At 39.3% G+C, this 27,800-nt stretch overlaps 2 protein-coding genes across 2 annotated transcripts; both read right to left on the minus strand.

Moving 5' to 3' along the window:
* Positions 1-36: 36 nt before the first annotated feature.
* Positions 37-1,760, minus strand: LOC140863976 (linamarin synthase 2-like). The gene is made up of 2 exons (XM_073267799.1): positions 1,171-1,760; positions 37-1,086 (listed from the first exon to the last, which is right to left on the minus strand). Exons 1-2 carry the CDS (start codon positions 1,679-1,681, stop codon positions 149-151), a joined length of 1,449 nt encoding a protein of 482 aa, XP_073123900.1. The 5' UTR covers positions 1,682-1,760; the 3' UTR covers positions 37-148.
* Positions 1,761-15,475: 13,715 nt separating this feature from the next.
* LOC140860863 (uncharacterized) lies at positions 15,476-18,346 on the minus strand. Its single transcript, XM_073263867.1, has 2 exons — positions 15,948-18,346; positions 15,476-15,833 (listed from the first exon to the last, which is right to left on the minus strand). Exons 1-2 carry the CDS (start codon positions 18,344-18,346, stop codon positions 15,476-15,478), a joined length of 2,757 nt encoding a protein of 918 aa, XP_073119968.1.
* Positions 18,347-27,800: the final 9,454 nt, after the last annotated feature.

The raw sequence follows: 27,800 nt of genomic DNA on the forward strand, positions 1-27,800 counted from the left end.
AAAAGAACTCAGAGTAGCATTATGTCATAACCATTTTATATTGCAGGTAAATATTACATTGATATTAATTTTTTTAATAATTGATACATGTGAGTGCATCTCCATATATTTTTGAAAACACAGTGAAATATCAAAAGTCTCACAAGTTTCAATCTTGATGGAAAACCTCTTTGACAAGCCTATCAAATTTAACATAAGAAGAGCCCCCAACATTTGTGGCTTCTTCCGCCTTTCTCTTCCACTCTTTGGCATTCTTCCTCATCTTCTTCCCTTTCTCCCCTTCCATCATCTCCCTCACCAGAGCCTCGACTTCGCCCCGCTTCACGTCCCAGTTGATCTCCATTCCAATCCCCCATTTCGTGCATGAATAATGGCAATTCGTCTGCTGGTCAGCGAAAAACGGCCAGCAGATAACCGGCAGGCCTCCGCATATGCTTTCAAGCATCGAATTCCAACCGCAGTGAGTCAAGAACGCGCCAACTGATCCATGAGTCAGCACGCGATCTTGCTCACACCAGCTCGCCAACATACCTCTGTCCTTTATTTCTTCAAGAAAATCATCAGCAAAAGCCCCTGATTTCTCTCCTTTCACCACATCCGACCTGATGATCCATAAAAACGGTTGTTTGCTATTCGCCAGCCCCCACGCGAACTCCTGGAAATGCTCGCCAGTCATCGTCGTGATGCTGCCGTAGTTGACATACATGACTGATTCTGGCTCTTGCTTGTCCAGCCACTCGAAAACTTTCGAGTCAGGCTTCCACAGGCTTGAGTTTAGTGACTTGACTTCACTTTCGGGGAGTTGTTTGACTAGAAGGGGCAGAGGGCCTATCGTGTATATGTTTGGGAAGTTGAACTTGGATACAACCGCGTCTAAGGCCTCTCTTTCGAGTTCATCAAAGGTGTTGAAGATTATAGCAGAGGCTTTAAGGTTACTCTGTGCTTCTTCTCCTAAGAAGTCGAGCATGATGTCGTTGGGATCGGTCGTTTGGATGAAACTCGGGATGTCCTTCAGGCGCACGTCGATCATACCCGTGATCCAATCGAGAGGAGTATCGAGTGTGCCATCAGTGAGAAAAGTTTCATCTGCAAAGAAAGTAATATTCACATATGACTCAAAGAAATGCTCATATGATCAATGGATACTAAAAAAAAATATATATCACTTACTTTTAAAAGGTACAATGCCTCGTGCAATAAGTTCGCGATAATGCAAATATCCGATTAATGCACACGCAGAGGCAGTCCATAGCTGGACACCAGGAATGCCCATTTCTTGCGCTGCTCGGATGCCGAACGTCATGACTCCATCCGATACCACGCACGAGACCGGGGGCTGGTTCGGGGTAGAGTTAAGCCTTGCCAGGAGCCTTTTGAACGGCTCGGAGCATGTGCTTCTTGTTGAGTAACACAACATAGGTATGTCTTGTGTTGCATCCAATTCGTCGGATGGCGGTAGTCCATCCGGAATCGTCTCGAACTTGAAGTCAGGCAGACCCTTTACGGATTCGGGGCCCCTCGACTTGATCAAACGTCGATGATTGAATTCGGTGTTCACAAAGGTGATGTAAAAGCCTCTTGAATGGAGAAGCTTGGCAAATCTCATCATGGGGGTGACATGGCCTTGTGCAGGATATGGAACAATCACCAAGTGAGGCTTTGTGGTTGCTATGGAACCCATTTCGATGGATTTTGAGGTTTCTGAAATCTCAAGAAAGAAACAAAATGTTGTAAAAGAGAGGTTTCTAGACGAAGTAGAAGCAACCCATATATATACATGTGATAAGGTTTCTTGTGTTGTATGGCTTATGATTTATGAAAGAGCAACCTTCACCTTCTATATGTATTCGTCTCGGTATATCTGGTGTATTTTTAACTACCAGTACAATATTTAAGCTGAAATTTTCCTATAACAAGATTTGCTTTGTAGATTCACAAGGGATCATGTCTAGATAGGTAAATAAATATACTTATAATTGAGAAAACAATAATTTAATACTTATAATTAAGACCGAGAGATAGAAAGATTATGAAACTCGGGCTTGAATATATTAACGGGTGGTCAACTCAGGGCCGCTTCTTCCTTGAGGCTGATGAGTCAATGGACTCAGGTCCCAAAATTTCAATTTTTTAGGACCTATTTTTTTGGGTTTATATAAGTATATATATAGTAATAATAATAAATACAAGTCCATTAATTTTATGATTGTGAAAAACTCAATTATGTTAAAATTAAATTGTACTTCCAATCTAATTAGGCCATTTTATATTTTTTTCTTATTCAACCATTTTGAGAAAGTCAGAATCTCATTTTACGTGAAGAGTAAAACTTTTTTTTTGCTTTTCGTTTCTCCGAGAAAAATAGTTCTTTGCTTTGGAGGCTTGGAACTTTAAGCTTTTCATCATAATTTATCAATATTAGTAGAGAAATTTCTTCAAATCAGAGATTGCAATCTCTAAATATAAGTGATTATTGATTTTTTTTCACAATTTTTTTTAAAAAAAATTCATAATCACTTATTTTTAGAGATTGCTAGCACACCTTAGTAAATATGGAATATTTTTTGTGTTTTAGATTTGAGGATCCGGGAACTCTAGATATTATTGTTTATTTGTTTTGATTTTTAATATTATTAAATTATTGTTTGATGTGCTTCAAAATCTGTATTGGCTTGTTAAACATCTTTCTTAAATTAAAGTGTTGAAATTAATTTCTAGATTATATAATTAGGCTGTGTTGATTTATTCTTCTCGGATAATCGGATTGCCCATCTTGCTTTGAATTGTGTCATCTAATTTATATTATTTTTTAATTGTGATTGCATTTTTACAACTATTACATTGTTATTTTGTCAATTGGTTAAGTGAAAAAAAAAAATTATATTTGTTTCATTGTTTGTTTGTTAGGCAAATTCATATATGTGTTGCCACCAAAACTGTAAGGCGAGTTGTGTTTAAGTGACCATTTGCAATATGTTTGACATGATTGTTTAGTTCTAATAGAAATAATGCATTGTAATAAATATTGTATTTAGTTTTGCTGATTTAACTTAATATAATTATTATGAATTATTTTGAGTGTTTACATGGCCCTTTTTTTTACCTTAGACTCAAGCCAAAAAACGAATAGGATCGGTCCTGGGCCAACTATGGGACGGGTGAGGCCAACTATGGGTCATCCAACACATAACGGGATGTTTGCTTTTGTCTATATAACAGTGTTCTAAAAAGCTCGCTTAAGCGACGCTTAATCTCGCTTAAGCTTTAATAAGCTTAAGCTCGATTAAACGATCACTTTTTAAAACAGAAGATTTCATTTATTTTTTAAAATGAAAACATTTTTATAGATATGTATATTTATAGTTTAGAACTTGAATTATCTATTAAATCATATATTTATGGTTAATATAATATTTTTATTTAATGTTTGTCTTAAAATTATTAAAATTATAGTAAAAATTGAAAACGCTTTTTCACGCTTAAGCTCGTTCTAACTCGCTTAAGCTTGAAAATCTTGAAGCTTGACCTGCACGCTTCGACGCGCTTCATGCTTTTTATAACCTTGCTATATAAAGGGCTCCTAGGTTATTTACTCAACCGATGTGGGACACAAGGTAGTGTTTTGGAGATAACGGGTGGCTAACTATGGGACGGGTAAAGCCAACTATGAGCCGTACAACACATAACGGTGGAACTCGGGCTCTGATACCATGTTAAAAATTGACTTAGACCTAACTCACCTCAAAAGCTACCTCAAAAAAGAAGATTTGTTTTTGTCTATATAAAGAGCTCTCAAGTTATTTAATCAAATCATGTGAGACACAAACTAAGACAAAAACATTATTACTAATATTTTTGCTTGAAAATAACGTTAGAAGTTAATTAAAAAAACAGCCTGCAGATTGTTTTTTTTTAAAAAAATAAAATTAACCACTAGGAATCTCATGAGTGGCCGAGTTGGTGCGAATCTTAAGAATCCTCATCGAAGTGAGCGAGGGAAGACTGGGACAAAATTTATTATATTTTATTATATTATAATTTATAAGAGGACAAAATAAATATTCTTACTATAATAAAAATCAATCATACAGCCTGTACCAAATCGCTGCCGTCTATTTAAATCAGCAATTCTATAACGTTGCGAGGTGGGGGGATCTAAAGATATTTAATCTAAATAATCTGTCACAATCTCGACGATATATTAATGTCATTTACGAGGAATATTAGATTAGAATATTTAGTGTTTTTTTAAAATTCTTTTTTTAATATCTTACATAATGGGCTCGATCACACAAGAAGTGCTACAATAAAATTCACGTGGTTGTCGCAGACTCGCAAGTTGGTACTCACCAAAAACTGTCCCCCTTTGGACAGAAGGGGATCCAAGTACGAAATTTTGAATCTCAGCTCGTCTTCAAACACACAATTTATTTTATTGTAAGTTTTGCATTAAAATAATAAAGTAGTTTTTACACCAACTACAACAATCTTCAGCTCATTTACTTTAAATATTACACCAAAAGGAATAATTTCGAAATATTATTTTTTTTCAATTTTATTACATAGATTATTTCTTATCATTTATCTATAAATTGAATAATATAATTATGATTAATTTCATAGGCTATAAATAATATTATATATTATTAATACATGTGATTATAATAATATTTAAATTATTAATGCAATTATTATATATTAATAAAATTATATTATACAACTTAATACGCACATATTATTAAAATTAATAAATTATTAAGCGTTAAAAATAAAATAAAGTATTAGACATCTAATTATAATTAAATTATGTGTGTGAATATTTAATTATTCAAATAATAAATAAATAGACATTATTATTTACCCAAATTAAAATATTTATCAATTAATTATTATTCATAATAACTAAAAAATAAAAAAAAAATTTTAAAAAAAATTGCACCAAATTCACCCGACGCCAAATTTGGTACAAAAACAGGGTGCGCGCAACCATTGAAGATAGGGCTGACGAAAAATACCGAAATGCCGTCATACCACCTTTACCGTATCCAAAAAAACCGTAGATATCGAAAATTTCGGTACGGTATCGATATCAAAAATTTCGGTACCAAAATTTTCGGTACGATATGCGATATTCGGTACGGTATAACCGAACCACCCCTAATTAGAGATGTAAATCTTTCACCAAAATAGCATTTTTCACGTTATTGTTATGCATGGTCAGAGATGCTCTTGGGATCATATATATATACTTTTTGGTTATTGATTTGATCAAACTGTTTAGATTTGAGGGCCTTTTTCAAATAAAAGGGTTTGAAATATAAAATTTTTTCCTTTTTTTGTTTTCGAAATGAAATATGTATGGATTTTAAATTATTAGGTTGGAGATTAAATTAATTGAAATCGAAAAAAAAACAAAATATACTTTCGTTCAAATCTTTCAGTACAATTTTGAGTAAAACTCATATAATATATATGAGACATGGATTCAAATCAAACCCACTTGAATCCTTCGATTTAGATACAACCGTAATCACACATTCGAGGTTAAATTGAGTGCATAAAGCATTTTCTTCTTTGCCTCACTACAAAATCCATAACTTTGTACTCAATTTTAACACTTGAAAATAGATGGCATTGCTGAGAAGTAACGTATCAGTAGTCAGTATTAGGGTGTTCATCGGTCGGTTCGATTTTAATTTGTTCAAATTCGATTTGATTTTCTGGTTTTCGGTTTATGAAAAATGTAATCCGAAGTCAAATCATTTTACTTTGGTTCGATTCGATTTTGTACTATAATAAACCTATTTATACGATTCGAATTGATCGATTTGATCAATAATACATAACACAATAATTAATTAATTTGAACACCCCTGGTCAATACGACTTCGCCACACACATTTTCCATTTTTTCAGAAACAATTAATTAATTAATTAATTAATTAATTAATTATGTATATATATCTCACGCCGTACAAAATCTACAAATGGTAGGTGCCGTAGGCCGTAGGTGTGTATTTAATACTACCTGTCGGACACACGTGCATGAAAATAATATCGTACATAACTATGGAGTAAGTATTATGATATTTTTTTTTTTTAAAAAAAAAGTATTATGGTATTTATGTGTGATGAATATTTATTTAAATTAATTTTGAAAATAATTTAAAATATATTAGATGGATCATTATTTTATTTGAATTAAATACCACTTGTATAAAATATTTGATGATTGTTGAAAGCTAATTAATGATTATTTTCACAAATTTTTTATTTTATTTGAGAGTTTATCATATGAAATTCAGAAATGAAACAGTGATATTTAATTATTATATCGGTGATTAAATTTATGTCACAAAGCATTATAAATATATCAGATTTTTAACTAAATAACATTTTTGTTATTATTTTCAATGGAATTGTAGAGATTAATTTTATATTTTGTGGTAAAATAAAATGATAACATATAATAAATAAATAAATAGTACATCTTCATATTCTAAAGTGCCTCGATTTTCACAGTTCAAGATCATTTAATTTCAAATTCTTCAGGAATTGACATGTTGCTTGTAAGAGTAAAACATCTTCAATCCAAAAATCTATTTTAATGTAAGTTTTATATTAAAATAGTGTAAGTTTTGCATTAAACATAACTTTCATCTCCAATTCATTTACTTCAAATCTTACAACAAAAATCTTATAACAAAAAGAATATTCTGGGAATATTTTTATATTTTACATATATTATTTTTATCAAGTAATTAATATATATATTTATACATTTAATGATTATTATTAATATAATATAAAAATATTATATCATGAATAAATACAATTATTATAATATTAAAATTGTTAATTTAATTATTATATTAATTAACTATTATATAATACGAAGTAATACACATAAATTATTAAAATTGATAAATAACTTGAATACATAAAATTTCCATTAAATAACATGATATAATATATATTTGTACATTTAATTTTTAAATTATATAATTTATCAACTATTTATAATCATTAAAAATTTAAAAAAATAATAAGAAAGATTTGCACCAAATTTGGCACAGGTGCAAAAGAGGGTGGGGCGCTATCTTGGCGCAAAAGATAGCGCCCCATTGGAGCAATCAACCCTGCAACAAATTTGGTGTGCTATCTTGGCGCAAAAGATAGCGCCCCCGTTGGAGCAATCAACCCTACACCAAAATGACTTTTTCATACCAAATTTGGTGCAAGGTTGGAGATGCTCAGAGATGTTTGACGAAGTTGAGATCGCTGACCTTTAGACTCCCATATTTGCATCAATTTTTTGGAAAATTCTATGCTAAATCCGGTGATTTTCATTCAGTGTAATATTTATCATTTAATTGATGGTGGATCATCGAATTTTTGGGGAAATTCTTTTTTATGTTAGATCGGATGAGCGTCACTCAGTGCAACATCAATCATTTATTTGATGGTGGATTATATAATTTCCCATTTTCGGGTAAAATATCTTGCGGGTTATAAGCAATTTAAACAAGTAGAAAATGTTGCTTTATCTCTATTTTTTTAATTTGTGACGTGAAAACCCGCAGTCGCTACCTTTCGGTGTGCTCTGGGTAAACCTCCTAATTAACGCAATAGACTGCAAACTACGCTAGTCAGGTAAACCACACTAGGCAAGCCCTGTGTGACAGACTAGTCCAAGAAGGTGTTGGCAGGGAGAATCGAACTTCTGATCTATGGTCAAGAGTTCACATACTCCACCAACTTGGACACCCCTTGGGGGTCTTATCTCTACCTTATTGATATGATTTGGTGCTACTCGTTAATCTATAGGTTTATTCAATACGTATTAAAGGTTGGTGGCTATCGTTAATAATAATAATAATAATTGGAATTCACTTTTGAACTAATTTCATTAGATATCTTCTATTTTATAATAGTTGAGAGGCACACAGTAACTGCTACCCTGAGGACACAAACTTTTGTTCCGGTTTTACCTTCTCGTCCACTTCCTATCCACTATCCTATTAAACCTCCCACTCACTTCACCCACAAAAAGATACATATAAAAATAACTTCTATTTTATACACTCATGAACGTGTGCATTTTTTACTAGTAATAATAATTGGAAGTCACTTTGAACTAATTTCATAATTAGGTCTAATAATAATTGTTGGAATGGTGTCTCCAATGAATAATTGAATATGGAATTACTCCAGGGCATCAACAGTCTAATAGGCCTAGTAGGGTAAAAGTCCAAAAAAGTTATTTGGGTAGAATATGAATATGGGCCAAGGTTATATTATTTGGGTCATATTGGTGGGAAAGCCTCATTGCGGGAAAGCTACTGAAGGATTTCTTCTGTAGTGCAGACTTGTAAACGATACAACACTTTGGAATCATATATCAATATAGATTAATGGGTGTGATATACCTCAATAAAATGATCTCCTTGGATGAGCTGAAGAAGCTCCTCCAAATAAAAGATGAACTGCTGCTGACCTGAAACCACTAACAAGAGTGTTAAGGGGGCCCGGAAGGTGTTCCGGCGTATCCCCTCCGACGCTCAAGTCAGATGCTAGGATAGCGAAAATATAGAGAGTGGTGTGTGCACACGAGTGAAAAATTAGGATGCAAATAATGAAAGTGAACCTGATATTTATAGGAGAGGGCTCCGGGTTTAGCGCCTACTTTCCTTATCAAGAATACACAAATCCCGGGATCACAATCTCGAATATTTAGGCTGAGATCTCGCCCGAATCTTGTCTGACAAAGGAAATAACAATACACTTAATCTGAGCTGAACAGTCATCATGAGGATGCTATACTGCTGCTCTCCCTGAGGTCATATGGAAAAGGGGTGAGTGAGTTATTGTTGAACCCCTGAACTCCACCTGAACACTGATCCTAACATCTTAGCTAGCTCATCAAGGTTATTCAACCCCTCTACTAAGCTAAATACCTACTGACATCGGGGCTGAGATGAACTCCAAAGCTCCCAACTTGAGTTGGAGAGGATGGTGAAGGAATTTGGCTGAGCTCCCGAGCTCCCGAGCCGAACTGGAGGTTATGGTGGAGGAGTTTGGCTGAGCTCCCGAGCTGAGCTGGACATTACAATGGAAGAGCTTGGCCGAGCTCTCGAGCTCCCAAACTCCCGACCCGAGCTGACCCCCCGGACGATTCTGGCTAGCTAAGGATTGATCTTTACCTTAGGGTCATCTATGAGATGAGGTGATTTCCTCTTCCGGGTATCACAAGTCCCTCCCATAAAAGTCGAATTGAGGTCAAAGACTCGAAATTCGTTTTTATGCTGAGATGACCCTAAATGGATGCCGAGCTAAGGTGCCTGGGTGAGGTTACCCTCGACTGTACTGAGATGAGGTACATGAGTGAGGACAACTGTAATTCTAATAACACGTGTCATCATGTAACGGTAACTTTTCAAATTTCAGAAAATCCGAGCCGTCCATCTTCCAAAAAATTAACGGCCTGGATTCATTTGCTCCTTCTATAAATAGGTCCTGACTGTGAAAATTCATTTTCACTTTTTCCCTCACTTTGCTTCTCTTAATTTTCTTTCAGATTCCCTTTTCCGAGCTCCCGTGTTTTCTTGATTCTTTTGTTACCGATCTCCCCGCCTAAGTATCCTTGTAAGTAATGGCCTCCTCCTCCCGAGCTAACTCTGGAAGCTCGGATGAAATATTCCGAGAGGTGGATCGATTTGATTCCCTCGCACTTACCCCCGCAGGAGAGCCTACAGGCCAGGACCCTGCTCACCCCTCGACATCAGCTCGGGATGATGACCTGGGCAATGACCCAGAAGCCTCTGTGGTGCCGTGGTTTGAGCAATATCCCTCCGAGCTAGATGCCTCGGATGAGGAAAAGATAAGAGCTCTATCCCACGCCCCAAAGACTTATGAATTCATCATTCCTGACCCCACAGACCGAGCTAACCACCCTCCTCCAGGGTATTATACTTGTTATTTAGATCAGCTGGAGGCAGGTCTTAGATTTCCCCTCCCCCTACTTTTCCAACAGCTCAGCCGATACTATGAGCTTCACTTAGGACAGTTCACCCCCAACTCATTCCGAACTCTCTGTAGTTTTTTAGTTCTTTTTAGGACTCTAGGCTTCGAAGTTAACTGTTTTACCATTTGTAACTTCTTGCTGCCCAAACGTTCTGAGGAGGGCCCCTTTTACTTTTCCTGCCGACCCAACTGCAAATTTTTTAAGGGTTCTCCCAGCTTCAATAAAAATTGGAAAAATGCTTTCTTTTTTGTATGTCCCTCCGACGATTGGGACATATGTTCAGCTTGGAGGGATGTTGTCCCCCTCCTACCTGTTCCCTCCCCGGGCTTCCGTCAAGGGGAATTGTTTACTGGAGCCCAAAGGGCTATAGTGGGAAGGTGCTTTGATGTCTCTGCCCTTTTGGCAGAGGACCTGCTCTGCCACCATGGGCTCAGCTCGGAAGATGTTTCTGTTCGAGGAAACTTAGGTACGGCCCTTCCCCCACCCGTGCTTCGCTTTACTAATGTTATGCTCTCTCATTTCCTGTCCTGACCTTCCCTATGTCTCGTGCAGAAAAAAGGGTTATGGATTCAGCCATGAAGAGAATGTTGGAGAAGAAGAAAACAACTGCCCCATCAGGGGGCCGGGCTGCAGGGAGCTCAGCCAAGTCTAAAGCCCCTTCACCACGGGCCACTAGCAAGCCTGAGCCTTCTGCCACCCAGTCCAAAGGCTCAAAAAGGCGGGCACCGTCAAGCCCTCACCCTGAGGTAGTGGAGCTGGACTCCGGGAAGTATTCTATTCTGGAGGTGGCGCCCCTTCGTCAGTTCAGGGCAGAGAAGCCTCAGACTTTCGTGGTCCGGTGCAGGACCAATTTCTTCGAAATGTACCACGATGCCCTGCGTATTGTGGGGGTCGGGCCTACTCCAACGACTGGGTCAGTCCTCCGGGATATGATTTCCCAGGCTGACGCCGATTATGTGAAAAGCCTTGGATGGGCTGAGCTGATGCAACGTTCTAACACTGCCTCAGCTGAGGTAACCTTCCATTATCCATTACTTTATGTTCCTCTTTTATATTCTCTTTTAATTGTTCTTTTCCTTTCCTAGGCTGCTGTCCTGAACGCCGAGATGTCCCTCCGAGCTTCCATGACTCGAAAGCAACTTTCTAAGGATGCCCGAGGTTATGAAGCTCATTTTGCTGAGCTTAACCAGTTAGCAGAGGACGCGAAGCTTGGTTATGAGAAGGAGGTGGCCAATCTTCGAGCCCAGATGGAGGAAATGAGGATGGGCTTCCAAGCTGAACGGCTGAAGCATCAAAGTGACTTCCGGGTCTCCGAGGTGCAGAAGGAGAATCTTCGGAGCGAACTCAAGGGGTCCCATGATCAACTTGCTCAGGCCCTTCAAGAACTGGAAGAGTCCCGAGCTGAGCTGTCCAAGGGAGCTGAAGGCTTCAAGGAGACATTCTTGAAGTCCGATGAATATATGGATGAGGTGGCTACCCAAGCCTATGGTTACCTGGCCAAAGGGTTCGACGGCTGCACTCAACAGTTCAGGGCAGCAGGCTATCCTCTTGAAGGGACCCCTGTGGTCTTCCTGGACCTAGACGGATTTGCCCTCTCCCTTACCTCAGCAGAGGCAGCAAAAGAGGATGGGGGCGTGGATGAACAGGGTGAGGATGAGGGCGAGGGAGAGAATGAAAGTTAGTTTAGGGTTTTTGTGGATGTAAACATTTAAATTTTTTCCTTCTTACGCCAGTTTATTTGCTTTACATTTTCCTTAGTCTTGATAATTCAAACTGACCTCCTTAACCTTCCCTGATGAGCTGAGCTATGCTCCCTAAGGAAAGCGTAATAAACATTAAAAATAAAACCAACACTCGACGGTGAACTGAGCTGATCTCCCTAAGAGGGGGTAAGATTAACTCTTCAAAATAGGCTCACCCGAAGGTGAGCTGAGATGAACTCCCTGAAGGGAAATAAAATTAACATTTAAAAATAAACTAACACCCAAAAGTGTCGAGCTGAGCTGATCTCCTTAAAGGAAGGCGAGATTATCACCTAAAAATAAACTAACACCCGGAGGCATCGAACTGAGCTGAGCTCCCCAAAGAGAGCAAAGTACGGATTTAAAAATAAACTAAAACCCGGAGGCGTTGAACAGAGCTGAGCTCCCTAAGGGGAGCAAAGTACTTGTTTAAAAATAAACTAACACCCGGAGGCGTTGAACAGAGCTGAGATCCTTAAGGGGAGCAAAGTACTTGTTTAAAAATAAACTAATACCCGGAGGCGTTGAACAGAGCTGAGCTCCCTAAGGGGAGCAAAGTACTTGTTTAAAAATAAACTAACATCCGGAGGCGTTGAACAGAACTGAGCTCCCTACGGGGAGCAAAGTACTTGTTTAAAAATAAACTAACACCCGGAGGCGTTGAACAGAGCTGAGCTCCCTAAGGGGAGCAAAGTACTTGTTTAAAAATAAACTAACACCCGGAGGCATTGAACAGAGCTGAGCTCCCTAAGGGGAGCAAAGTACTTGTTTAAAAATAAACTAACACCCGGAGGCGTTGAACAGAGCTGAGCTCCCTAAGGGGAGCAAAGTACTTGTTTAAAAATAAACTAACACCCGAAGGCGTTGAACAGAACTGAGCTCCCTACGGGGAGCAAAGTACTTGTTTAAAAATAAACTAACACCCGGAGGCATTGAACAGAGCTGAGCTCCCTAAGGGGAGCAAAGTACTTGTTTAAAAATAAACTAACACCCGGAGGCGTTGAACAGAGCTGAGCTCCCTAAGGGGAGCAAAGTACTTGTTTACAAATAAATTAACGCCCGGAGGCGTTGTACTGAGCTGAAGCTTCAGGAACCGAGCTGAGCTGCTGGAGCCGAGCTGAGCTTCCGGAACCAAACTTCTGACCTGACCTGAAATATGTTCTCAGATCGCCTAAATGGGCTCCCGAGCTCCCGAGCTCCCCAGCCAAATTTCCTTGACCGCCAGCTCATCTACATGAGAGCACTATGAAGTGACCCCTCATAATTACGAAGTGCGTGTTTAATTAACTTGCTACCACCATTTGTACTTGAGTATATAAAATGAGCTAAGGGTTGAAATCAAAGTGCCGTAACTGAACTGAGCCCAAAAATCAGGGTCGAGGTGACTAGACTAAGGTAGAAAGCTGAACCAAAGTCAGGGGCCTAAGAGGCATGACTAAGGTGATGCGCTGAACCAAAGTCAGGGGCCTAAAAGGCGTGACTAAGGTGATGAGCTGAACCAGAGTTAGGGGCCTAAAAGGTGTGACTGAGGTGATGAGTTGAACCAAAGTCAGGGGCCTAAAAAGCTTGACTAAGGTGATGAGCTGAACCAAAGTCAGGGGCCTAAGAGGCGTGACTAAGGTAATGAGCTGAACCAAAGTCAAGGGCCTAAAAGGCGTGACTAAGGTGATGAGCTGAACCAGAGTCAGGAGCCTAAAAGGCGTGACTGAGGTGATGAGCTGAACCAAAGTCAGGGGCCTAAAAGGCGTGACTAAGGTGATGAGCTGAACCAGAGTCAGAAGCCTAAAAGGCGTGACTGAGGTGATGAGCTGAACCAAATTCAGGGGCCTAAAAGGCGTGACTAAGGTGATGAGCTGAACCAGAGTCAGGAGCCTAAAAGGCGTGACTGAGGTGATGAGCTGAACCAAAGTCAGGGGCCTAAAAGGCGTGACTAAGGTGATGAGCTGAACCAAAGTTAGGGGCCTAAGAGGCGTGACTAAGGTCATGAGCTGAACCAAAGTCAGGGGCCTAAAAGGCGTGACTAAGGTGATGAGCTGAATCAGAGTCAGGGGCCTAAAAGGCGTGATTGAGGTAATGAGCTGAACCAAAGTCAGGGGCCTAAAAGGCGTGACTAAGGTGATAAGCTCAACCAAAGTCAGGGGCCTAAAAGGCGTGACTAAGGTGATAAGCTGAACCAGAGTCAGGGGCCTAAAAGGTGTGACTGAGGTGGTGAGCTGAACCAAAGTCAGGGGCCTAAGAGGCGTGACTAAGGTGATGGGCTGAACCAAAGTCAGGGGCCTAAGAGGCGTGACTAAGGTGATGAGCTGAGGCATGTCTACATCAATATTTTCAAAAGAGCAACAACTTATAGATAAAAGTAAAATGTAGCCTGCATGAATTACAACTGAAAGGAAAATTGTTCTTGCAACATTTAAGAATAATATTTGCGTAAATTGTAAGCACTCCAAGGTCTCTTCAGCATCTTCCCCTTTGAATCTTTCAAGTAGTAAGCATCTGAACTGAGCCTCATCACCACCTTGTACGGTCCTTCCCATTTAGGGTCGAGCTTCCCTATAGCCTCCTCCTGAATTTTTCTCAGCACCAAATCTCCTACCTGGAAGCCCTTCCTGCGCACCCGACGATTATAGGTTTGAGCTACCCTGTTCTTGTATGCCTCCATTCTGATGGCAGCAGCTTCTCTCTTCTCCTCCATAAAGTCTAAGTCTTCCATTCTCTTTTCTCCATTCTTCTCATCGTAGAAAATGATCCGAGCTGACTCTTCTCCAATTTCTGCTGGCAAGACCGCTTCATTTCCATAAACCAGACTAAATGGAGTCTCTCCTGTCCCAATTCTGGGTGTGGTACGATATGACCATAACACACTAGGGAGTTCCTCCACCCAATTTCCTTGGGCTTTTCCTAATCGGGTCTTCAAGCTTTGCACCAAAGATCTGTTAGTGACCTCCACCTGACCATTGCTTTGAAGATAATGGACAGATGTGAAGTGTTGTTGAATTTTCATCTCTTTGCACCAAGCTTGCACCCGGGCTCCCTGAAACTGCCTCCCATTGTCGAAGATAATCTTCCGCGGTACTCCAAACCTACACACAATATTCTTCCACAGAAATTTCAGAACTTCTCCTTCAGTAATTCGTGCCAAGGCCTCCGCCTCCACCCATTTAGAGAAGTAATCTATAGCGACCAACAAGAATTTCTTCTGAGCTGGGGCTAGAGGGAAAGGACCCACAATATCCATTCCCCACTGATTGAAAGGACACGCTGCCATGATTCCTTTCATTAACGCTGCTGGCTGATGCTGAAGTCTGCTATGTCGCTGACAACTGTCACAAGAAGTCACCAAAGCTATGACACCTTTCAAAATAGTAGGCCAAAAATATCCTGATAAAAGAACCTTACGGGCTAGAGAATAAGATCCCAAGTGATTGCCACAACACCCCTCGTGTATCTCCTTCAGGACATAATGAGCTTCCTTAGGACCCAAACACTTGAGAAGAGGTCCAGAAAATGACTTCTTATAAAGAACTCCCTCCACCATCACAAAGCGGAGACTCCTCTGTTTCAACCGATATGCCTTCTTTGGATCCTTTGGTAACTCGCCCTTCTCCATGTATTCCAAGAGCTCTATTCTCCAGTCACTCTCTTCCGGAGCTAATGGTGTGAGCTCCGTAGAAGGTGTTAATTCCACTTGTACGACTACCTCTCTGTTTTTTCAGTTATGAAGTGAGCTAGCCATCTTGGCCAGAACATCCGCCTTTTCGTTGCTCTCTCTAGGGATCTGCTCAAATATTACCTCATCAAAGAGGCCCCGAGCTTCCTCTATTGCCTTCATGTACTCTTTTAACTTCTCACTTTTCACCTCGTAAGACCCATTCAATTGCTGAGCTACCAATTGCGAATCAGAATAGAGATGTATCTGGGCTGCCCCAACTTGCTTAGCTGCCCGAAGGCCAATTAACACGGCCTCATATTCTGCCTCATTATTGGAAGCTCGAAAATCCAACCTGACTGCCAATCGGATCTCATCTCCTTGAAGGGATATCAGAAGCACCCCCACTCCACATCCTTCGCTGTTAGAAGAACCATCAACATACACTTTCCATAAGCCCTACTCTTCCATATGTTTTGTTTCGGCTAAAAAATCAGTCAATGCTTGAGCTTTAATCGCTGCTCTTGGTTCATACTGAATATCATACTCACTGAGTTCAGTATTCCACTTCACCAATCGTCCCGAAGTGTCAGCGTCAGTTAATATCCTACCCATGGGACTATTGGTTAACACCACAATAGGATGTGATAGAAAATAAGGTCTGAGCTTCCGGGCCGTCATAACAAGTGCAAGTGCCAACTTCTCGACCTCTGAATACCGGAGTTCAGCACCCTTGAGAGCATGTGAGAAAAAGTAGATAGGATGTTGAGCCGCTCCCTCCTGCCTAATGAGTACCGAACTGACCGCCCCCTCCAAAGCTGAGAGGTAGATGTATAACGGTTTACCCGAAACTGCCTTAGCCAATACAGGAAGTTCGGCTAAATAATTCTTTAAGTCCTCGAACGCCTTCCCACATTCAGCATCCCACTCAAACTTCTTAGATTTTCGAAGAACCTTAAAGAAAGGTAAACTTCTATGAGCTGATCTGGATATGAACCGAGACAGAGCTGCTATCCTTCCTACCAACCTTTGAACTTCCTGCAGATTTCGAGGATGAGACATGGATCGGATAGCTTGCACTTTCTCGGGGTTAGCTTCAATCCCTCTCTCAGTCACCATGTATCCCAAAAACTTGCCTCCTCTTACTCCAAACACACATTTTTCAGGATTGAGCTTTATTCCGTAGGACCTGAGCGTGGCAAAGGTCTCCCCCAAGTCGGTCATCAAACCTGCATCATCCTGGGATTTTACCAGGATATCATCCACATAAACCTCCATATTTCGGCCAATCTGGGAAGCAAACACCCTATCCATGAGCCTCTGATAAGTAGCCCCTGCATTTTTCAAACCAAAAGGCATTACTCTGTAACAGAAAGTTCCATGAGAGGTAGTGAAACTTACTTTATCCTGATCTTCCTCTGCCAACGGAATTTGATGGTACCCTTGATAGATCCATGAAACACAAATACTGATGACCTGCCGTAGGAGTTCATTCACCTCTTTCTTAATAACCTTATCTTTTTCAGGCCCAAAGTGTCTCTTTTTCTGTTTTACCTGCTTCGCTCCCGCGAAAATGTTGAGCCGATGAACCATAACGTCTGCACTAACCCCTGTGAGCTCTGAAACAGGCCAAGCAAAAACATCTTTGTTCTCCTTCAAGCAATCAATCAAGCTCTGCCTCATTGAAGAACTGAGATCAGCGGCTAACTTTACCATCTGAGCTCTAGGACTTAGCTCTACTTTCTCATGATCTTCTTCAGACATTAAAAATACCTTTTGACCTAACACCCTTGGTGCTCGGCCTATCAAAACCATTCCTACTTCCCTCCTACTTCTCTTTGCATCAACCTTTACTTCATTCACATAACACAAACGTGCTGCCTTTTGATCACCCCTAACAACCCCCACTTCTTTTCCACTTGGGAACTTCAATTTCTGGTGGTAGGTGGAAGCCACAACTCGGAAATCACCCAGGGCAGGGCGTCCCAATATTCCATTAAAAGAAGATGGGGCATCCACCACTGTAAAGCAAGCCATTTTGGTTACTCTCTGCTCTCCACTCCCAAGGGACAAGGGGAGCACTATCTGTCCCAACGGTTGCAGAGCATGACCCGTGAACCCATACAACTCTGTGGTGATTGGATCCAACTCAAATCCTTCCAATTTCATTTGGTCCAGAGTTTCTTTAAAGATAATGTTTACTGAACTCCCAGTATCCACAAAGATATGAGCCACGTCATAATTGGCTATGGTTAAGGTGACCAGTAGGGGATCATTATGAGGTAGCACCACATCCTTTAAATCTTCCCTTCCAAAACTGATGTTCGGATCAGTGGGACAGCTGAGCTGAGAATTTACCTCAAAATTTTCCAACCTACGCCCGTGAGCTTTGCGAGCCCTTCCCGAATCTCCATCCGTACTACCCCCTGAGATCATATGGATAACACCCCGATTGGGATGATTTGCAATTTGCTGTACCCTATCTCCTTGCCCGTTTTGAGGAGCTCTTCCTTGATGATCACCTTGATTCTCTCTAACTTCATTCATTTGATTCCTCCATTGGGGAGCTCGGCCTTGGCGAGGAGGATTTGCCCTTCGAGTAAGCTCAGCTCTGATTCTAGGGTCATCATACATGATCCTTTGAACCTCCTCACCTAGCCTCTGACAATCATTGGTGATATGCCCATACTCCTGATGAAAATCGCAAAACTTGTCAGATGGCGGTAACCACGGGCCTTTCTCAGTATTACGGGGCTTCACAAGTGCTCGCCTATCCTCACATACTTGCATTGCCTCCTCCAGGCTTACCGAAAGTGGTACATAGGGGTAGGGTCCTTTGACCCTGTTCATCTCTTCTGCAACCCTCTTCCTTCCTCCTTCTGTCTTCCCCTCTGCCTTTGCTCCCACCTTGGCACTGGGCTTACTCCCAGACATAGGGGTAGGGTCCTTTGACCCTGTTCATCTCTTCTGCAAGCCTCTTCCTTCCTCCTTCTGTCTTCCCCTCTGCCTTTGCTCCCACCTTGGCACTGGGCTTACTCCCAGACGTTCCTTCCTGTCTCGACTAAGGAGCTCATCATAAGTCAGAGGAGGCTTCTTGACCAAGGATCTGAAAAACTCTCCTCCTCTCAACCCTTGAGTGAAAGAGTTGACCAAGGTGTCAGCAGTGGCAGCAGGTACTTCCAGAGCTGCTGTATTGAAGCGCTGAACATACTCCCGCAAAGGTTTCACCTCAGATTGCTTCATATTGAACAAACTGAGAGAAGTCTTCAAATATCTCTTGCTACTCGCATATTGGTGTAGAAAAGCTGAGCTGAAGTCATTGAAACTCTGAATACTACCAGGCTGTAAAAGGTTGAACCATTGCTGGGCTGACCTTACCAGAGTAGTGAGGAAGACCCGACATTTAATTGCATCTGAATATCTATGCAACAAGGCTGCATTTTCAAATCTCCCCAAATGTTCTTCCGGATCTGAGCTCCCGTCATATTCCCCTAAAGTAGGCTGCTAAAATTTGCAGGGAGTTCTTCATCTAGAATAGCCCGAGCAAAAGAACTTTCCCTCTGTATAGGCCCAGGCCGACCTCCGACTTGCCGACCTAGTCTCCTGATCTCTTCCCACACCGCATCCATTGGGTTTGGTTGACCCACGAGAGGAGGTGGTGGATTTTGACCCATGGCCGCTTGCACCGTTTGAGTGATGAACTGGCTGAGCTGATCTACAGTCATATCCGCCACATTTCCTCTTCCCCTTCCTCTTCCTCTTCCTGCCATATCTACGTCCTAGCTCGAATTTCCCACGGACGGCACCAATTGATATACCTCAATAAAGTGATATCCTTGGATGAGCTGAAGAAGCTCCTCCAAATAAAAGATGAAATGCTGCTGACCTGAAACCACTAACAAGAGTGTTAAAGGGGGCCGGAAGGTGTTCCGGCGTATCCCCTCCAATACTCAAGTCAGATGCTAGGATAGCAAAAATATAGATAGTGGTGTGTGCACACGAGTGAAAAATTAGGATGCAAATAATGAAAGTGAACCTGGTATTTATAGGAGAGGGCTCCGGGTTTAGCGCCTACTTTCCTTATCAAGAATACGCAAATCCCAGGATCACAATCTCGAATATTTAGGCTGAGATCTCGCCCGAATCTTGTCTGACAAAGGAAATAACAATACACTTAATCTGAGCTGAACAGTCATCATGAGGATGCTATACTGCTGCTCTCCCTGAGGTCATATGGAAAAGGGGTGAGTGAGTTATTGCTGAACCCCTGAACTCCACCTGAACACTGATCCTAACATCTTAGCTAGCTCATCAAGGTTATTCAACCCCTCTACTATGCTAACTACCTACTGACATCGGGGCTGAGATGAACTCCAAAGCTCCCAACTCGAGTTGGAGAGGATGGTGAAGGAATTTGGCTGAGCTCCCGAGCTGAGCTCCCGAGCCGAACTGGAGGTGATGGTGGAGGAGTTTGGCTAAGCTCCCGAGCTCCCGAGCTGAGCTGGACATTACAATGGGAGAGCTTGGCCGAGCTCTCGAGCTCCCAAACTCTCGACCCGAGCTGACCCCCCGAACGATTCTGGCTAGCTAAGGATTGATCTTTACCTTAGAGTCATCTATGAGATGAGGTGATTTCCTCTTCCGGGTATCAGGGTGTTTCTCCTGTGGACGTACGTAGGTCTTGGAAAGACCGAACCACGTTAAAATCGACTTTGTTCCTTTCATTCTTAATTGATTGCATGCCTTGAATGTATTTGCTCTATTGCATCTGTATATTGGGTTGAGAAACAGATGTACTTTGAATCTCGCTTAGATCATTTACACACTGAAATTCTTGATTGAATTTAAATTCTTTACAATAATAATAATAATAAGAAAAAATAATTTTTTTGGTCCATTAACTTATCTATTTCTTGGTTTTGGACCATTAACTTCTCAAATTTTGGTTTTTGTACACTAATTAACATTTTCGGTTATTGAGGTCCAACGGTTTATGTGGCTCCGATTCGGAAAATGCTGAAGTGACACTGAAAATTGACAGCATGTCAAGCTGCCAAGTCAGCATTTAGATCAAAATAACATAATGTTAAAAATTTAGTGTACCAAAACCAAACTTTAGAAATTTAATGGACTAAAAAAAAAAAATAAACAAGTTAATAGACCAAAAAAATCATTTTCTCTAATAATTATAATAACAATAATAATAACACTTGAAAGTCACTTTTGAACTAATTTAACTAGGTAAATAATAATTGGGAGTCCACTTTTGAACTAATTTTATTTGCTACGTACTAAACGTAGATGCGCGACATTATGATAATAATTAGACAACGACATGATATATAGATACTAGTGCTAGTACTGATGATCATAAGGTGTGATGGATCTAAAGAACTCGGGACAGTAGATACATATGAAAGGATAATTATTCCTTGATATCTTTCCATGTTTTGAAAGATTATAATATTGTGTTTTGCCTTTCTAGGATTGTTAATTAATATTGTGTTTTCTATATATATGTTTGATATATTTTAAACTAAGAATTACTTTGATTTGAATTGAGATAATATAATATTCCTAGATTTAAAATATGGTTGATTGGGTTAATTATTTTGTAGGAGATATTATGCACTTATCATAATATATATTTATCTCCTAACTTATCTTTGTTTCCTGATCAATGTAGATTCAAGTTTGAATTAAGGAAACAAGATCAAGCCCTTTTTGGAGATAAAATTGGAAGACATTCACGTTGAATAAATAGGAGAGCAGATCGAAAAGCGCGTAGTGCAGAACGTAGTGCAGAATAGAGCGAGCAAGAGCAGAGAAACACATATACTGCACAAGAGAGAGTTTCACGTCGAAAATTCAGAGACTCATTCATGAGAAATCAAGAGCTCTGAATTACATAAGAAGATTGGAGTTTTCTGTATTGCCGTGAAGCTTTTCGAGAACACTTGAAGATTACACTTGCAAGAGTGTTGATCGAAAGACCTTTTGTGGTTCTCGAATTTCGGCAATCAGGATCAATTCTTTTTGGTTTTATCGTTTTGCTTTTCTTGATTTCCTTTGATGCCTTGAAGGTTTGAGAGAACTGAAGATTGGTGATCGAAGTTGTGTTGCTCTCGTATTTTGGCATCAAGGATCAACTCCTATCTTGGGTTTTCTTGTTCTACTTTCAGTAGACTTTTTAGGGAGTTGTTTTTATTTATTCTTTATTTTCTCACATGACTGAGAAAATTGATTTTTGAAATAATTCACTAGTTTTAGGGTTTGTAAAAATCTTTGATTATTTTCTAGTGAAAGTTTTGCCCTGAGGCGCTGCAAGAGTATTTTATACTCTTGCTTAAATATTTGAGTCTGATTTATTTGGTTGCTTATCTATTTTATTCATGCTTTCAAAAATTCTGATGCATGTTAATCAAGGTGTTATTGAAGATGTTGTCAACACCTAGTGACAACATCTGAATCTGTTTTATGTGCAACCTTTTATTACTTTAGTACTTGTGCATATTTACTCTTGATTATTTTTATTGTTGGTTTACTGTTATTTTGCTGTTACTATTCACGTTTTAATATTTCTGCTGCATGTTGAGTAGGATGTTGTCAACACCTAGTGACAACATCTGATTCTGATAATTTTTATGAACCATGATATCACTTACAAGTGGTATCAGAGCCTACTCTTGATACACTAAGAGCTGATTCTGGATTATTTTTTCAGGAATATTATGGAGTCAACAACAGCAAACTCATTCTTCAAACCTCAAGAATTCTTTGAATCGGATTTAGGAGATGACTCGTTGTCACTCATCACAAAGAAGTTTGGTGATTATCTGAAGAAGATGAGAGAGACAAAGAAGACCGATCAGAAACTCAAAGCTCCACTTTTTCCGGCTGCTAACAAAACTCTGAAAATAGGCGGGTCTGATCAATCATCAAGGAAGTTTTCTGATCCTCAAAAGCCTCTACTTATGCTGGAAGAAAATAAAAAGCCTACTGCAAAGAAGATTGACACGGTGCAATGTCATGAATGTCAAGGCTATGGTCATTTTGCCAATGAATGTGCAAACAGGTTTCGGAAAGGGATGAACACATCTTTGAGTGGTGAATATTCTGAAGAAGGTAAAGAACAGAATGAAGAAGAAAGCCATACATCCCTGACAGCATTGATGGAAAGAAAGAAGCTGATGCAAGTCAATCCTTTAGGTGTTGCCGCAGGTGTTGCCACACCTGGCCCCAACATCTCCCAAAGGTCAGTATGTTTAAATTCTTTTACTGCTGATAATGTGAATAATTCTGATGCAGGTGATGAAAGAATGTCTCTGGAAGATGTGCGAATGCAATATGAAGAGTTATATGTTGACTGGGTTGAACGAAATAAGAAGAACACTTTTCTTTCAAGAGAAAATTCTGATTTGAAGGCTGATATATCAAGACTTGAAGTTATGCTGAGTAAGAAGAATCTAGAATTAAGTCAGGTTAAGGATGAACTCATGAAAGCTAAGGCTACATTGGCTAAATTCAATTCAAGCACAACCAAGCTTGATTCTTTGCTCATGATGGGAAGAGATGATAAGGCTAGACTAGGTTTTGAGAACAGTAAATTTGAGATTGGTGAATGCTCAAAAGGGCCGGTGTTTGTCAAGGAAAGTAGCTGTTCAGAAAGATCAACCAAAAAGGTCACATCAACCGATCCTCCAAAACCAAAGCCACAACCTACTGCTCATGTAAAGCCCAGAAGGAAAGGTAAGTATGTTTGTCATTACTGTCATAGACCTGGTCATATCAAACCATACTGTTTTAAGCTGCAGGAAGACTACAAATATAGATCTGCACCGAAGGTGTTGCCTAAGGTGTTGCCAACACCTTTCCACAACATCTTCAGAAACAGATCTACTGTAAGACAGGTTTGGGTACCAAAAGCTGATATTCAATGTCATATGATTTATACTGCTTTGAGGACTAATGTTTCAGGTGCTTGGTACTTTGACAGCGGTAGCTCACATCATATGACAGGTTCTAGGAAGTTTCTCACAGATTATGTTGAACAAAAGAGTGGGAAAGTGACTTATGAAGGAGGTTCAAAGGGAATTATCGTAGAAAAAGGCACACTGGATGTTGCTGGTTTGCCTAAGCTTCGCAACGTGCTACATGTTGAAGGAGTAACTGCAAATTTAATAAGCATTAGTCAGCTTTGTGATGACAACTTGCATGTGCAGTTTGATAAGAAATCATGCAAAGTGTTTGATAGTTCTAACATGTGTGTTATGACAGGTACGAGGTCATCTGATAATCGCTACCAACTTGGAGAAGAGATGACTTGTAGGCATACAAAGGTGGATGAATTTAACATTTGGCATCGAAAGTTGGAACATGCAAACTTCAAGACTTTGAATAATTTAAGTAAGCTTGATGTTGTTAGAGGTATGCCTAATTTAAAATCTGGAATTTCATTTGTTTGTGAGGCATGTCAAAAAGAAGCAAACCAAGGTGTTGCACCAGATGTTGCCAACATCTGAGACAACACTCTGTCTTAAGTTTGTACATATGGACTCGAAGGGTCCAATGGATGTGGAAAGCTGTGGAGGTAAGAAATATTCTGTTGTTTGTATAGATGATTTTTCACTATATACTTGGGTAAGATTTGTGAGATAAAAATCAGATATATTTGATGTTTTTAAGAATTTGCTCACAAGGATTGTGAATCTTCACAACTTGAAGGTGTCCAGAATTCGTACTGATTATGGTAAGGAGTTCGAAAACTCTTCTTTTGAGAATTTATGTGATAAGAAAGGTATTTCTCATGAATTCTCTGCTCTCAAAACCCCACAACAGAATGAATTTGTTGAAAAGAAGAATATAACTTTGCAAGATATGGCTAGAGTGATGTTAAGTTATGAAAATATCTCAAAATATTTTTGGGCAGAAGCCTTAATCACAGCACGTCACATTTCAAATTGAGTATACTTGAGGAATGGTTCTACTATGAATTCTTATGAAACTCTCATGGGAAAGAGGCCGAACCTTAAGTACTTTCTTGTTTTTGGCTGTGTATGTTACGTTTTGAATGATATTGATCATTTTGCAAAGTTTGATGCTAAAAGTGACAAGTGTTTGTTCTTAGGTTATTCTTCGGATATTCAAGCTTACATGATGTTTAACTTAAGAACTCGAACAATTTTTGAGTCTATTAATGTTTTATTTGATGATTTTGCAGATCTAAAAAAAGAAAACAGCTGAGGATGAAGTTGATGATATGCTGGATAAATCTGGAAATTCAGATGTTGACCAAGGAGTGTTGCCAACACCTCCGACAATACCTCCTGCTGAGATTCCAGAAATAAAAGTTGAAAAGCCTACTGATGAGAATATTGATGAGGACAGTGAGGTAAATGAAGCTGGAAAGAATGTTCCAAGCAGAATTCAGAAGAATCGTCCAACCTCACAAGTAATTGGAGATGTGCATGGAGATATGCGAACCCGAAGAAAAGAAAATGTGGATTATCGAAATATGGCTGGACTAATTTGCATGAGCTCCATGTTTTCACAGGTAAGATTTTCATGCTTTGTGTCAAACAGTGAACCCAAAAAGGTAGGAACTATATGAATTGTAGCAAGCACCACGTGCATGATATGGAAGATTAACCAAATACTTGTTCAATCTTGGATTCAAAAGAGGTGAGATTCATAAGACATTGTTTGTGCAAAAGTCTCAAGGTAATATTCTTATTTGCCAAGTTTTTTTGGATGACATAATATTTTGTGCTTCTTGTGAAAAACTTGTTGATGAATTTGTGAAGTGCATGTCGTCTAATTTTGAGATGAGTATAGTTGGTGAATTGAATTATTTCTTGGGATTGCAAGTGAAACAAATGCATGGTGGAATATTTGTGTGTCAAATACAGTATGCTATAAATCTTATGATAAAGTATTTGAATGAAAATTGTAAACACATGCATACACCGATGAGGTCAAGTGAAAAACTGTCGAGGGAAGATGTTGCCGAAGGTGTTGACAACATCCTATACAGAAACATAATTGGAAGTATCTTGTTTTTTTTTGTGCTACTGGGCTAGATATCATGCTTAGGTGAATGTGTACTGTGATAATTCAAGCGTTATTGATATATGCAAAAATCCACTACAACACTCTCGAACCAAACACATAGACATTTGACATCACTTCATTAGAGATTTGGTCGAGAAAGGCATGATCTGTATTGAGTTTATTAGAACGGATAACCAGTTAGCTGATATTTTCACCAAAGCATTGGATTTCGAGAGAGTTTCCAGTCTAAGGAAGTCTCTCAGTTTGTGTGCATTATAGACAGAACTAAGATGTTGTCTGGAGTGTTGCCAACACCCTGCGACAACACCTTTTCATGCATGTGCATCTTTAGGATCATTAGACATGTTGCATTCATGCATACACTCTATTTTGTGAAGTGTTTGATACTTTGTAATCATTGACCCATTTTCACTCAGGATTCTTTGCAAATTGTTTTACAATTTAATGAGATTTAATTGAAGAAGATTTTTGACTAAATCACGAAGTAGTGGAGGGATGTTCGTGTATTCCATGATCCCGTCCCAAGTGAAAAGTGATTTCGCAAATTCAGAAACTCAAAATAACAAAATGGTTAAATAAGATCATCTCAATCATCAAATTTGATTGAAAATCAGATGCAAATGGAAAAAGCTACCTAAAGGGGTCCATTGAAGATCGTTCCTTTAGTGTGCAGGCTACCACTTCTGTAATAATGAATTTAATGGCTATCTGGAAATAAAATTTTTTGATAATCCTGAAGTGTTGCTGGAAGATGTTGCCAACATCGTAGATAACACCTCACTTGTCAACATATTATTTTGCATGTGATTGCATTTTATTGCATTGTTACAATCCGTCTTTAGACATAATTAGGACATTCATATTTATTTTATGGTGAATATATCTTGCTGAGAAGTTTGAAGTTCGAAATAAACAAAATTTAGTGATTTGCCCAATCCACTAATATTTCGAATTGTTCTGTGATCGAAAGTGTTTTAGTGGAGTTTATTTCGATGTGGAGTTTCTTTATGGAAATCTTGTGAAAATCAATTGGCTTGAGTTATTGCCTTAATTCGGAAATTTGTTGCCATAATGATTTCAAACTCCATTTTAACGTTGACAATTGTTACTGTTAGGGAACATTAACTGCGACCGAGTGTTAAGAGGTGAAGGGTTTGTGTTTAGATTTGATCTTATCATCAGAATATTTTATGGAAAGAATTTTGATTCACTGATTTTGAAACAGAGATGGGCTACAAAGAAGATGTTGAGCCAGATGTTGACAACACCTCTGACAACATCTTAGAGGATGATTTTTTTTAGATATTAGATGGTCATTGTTACTGCTGTTGATTCATCTTTGATGGTCATTTTTATTGCTGCTGATCCATCCCTTGCATTCTCTGATGAAGGCTCTGAGGAATCTGCCTCAGAAGCAGATGTTTCATCAGATGCTGCTGACATTCTTGCTGGCATCTTAGATGAGGAGTATTTGAATATTGTAGAATTTTTCAGAATTCGGAATTTGCTGGCTACTGTCACTGTTATTACACCTTTCTGTATGAAGCCAGTGTTGCTGTTTTTGCGGAAGATGTTTTTGCAGGTGTTGCTGACACCCTGGACAACACCTTAGATGAAAAATACCGAGTAATCCAATCCTATTCCTCTGTTTTTTTTTTTTTCTGAGAATGCTTCAAACGATTGGCAACACTATGCCAATTGTGACTTCTTTGAGGACCACATCATTGATTTGGAAGCATATGACACACAAAATCTGGTAAGAATTTTCCAACTCAGAAATATGTTCGCTACTGTGACATATGCTACTCTTTACTGTAGACCTATGGTCTTGGAATTATACTGCAATTTGACTGAAGCTATGCCGAACCCTCTTTCGCAAAATTTGGGAAAATTCATGTGAGGGTTCATATTTTTCGAGTTTAGTCCTACTGTGATTGATGGATTTTTTAACTCACCCAAGGTGGAAGAAGATGTGCAGCCTGCTCTGATAAGATAGCTTATGTTATTTACAAGACTGCAATCAAGACTTGGACTCCGTCCACAAATTCCATCTTTGTCACCAAACAACTAGTTGGTGTGTTGTTTACTATAGGAACTGGAGCAGCTTTGAACTTTGGAAAGCTTGTGTTTACTACAGTTATGCAATATGCAAACTGTGGGTTGGTATCTTACATGCTCATGTTTCTTTCTTTGATATTTGTTGTGCTAGTATCTCAATATTTTGAAAAACATGATGATGAGCATTTATCTACTGTTGTTGAGGTACTGAATCTTGCTCCTGCATTACTTAGAGGTAACATGAAATTGGACCTACCTT

This window comes from Henckelia pumila, chromosome 4, assembly GCF_033568475.1.
Source record: "Henckelia pumila isolate YLH828 chromosome 4, ASM3356847v2, whole genome shotgun sequence".
In the NCBI taxonomy this organism is placed as follows: Eukaryota; Viridiplantae; Streptophyta; class Magnoliopsida; order Lamiales; family Gesneriaceae; genus Henckelia; species Henckelia pumila.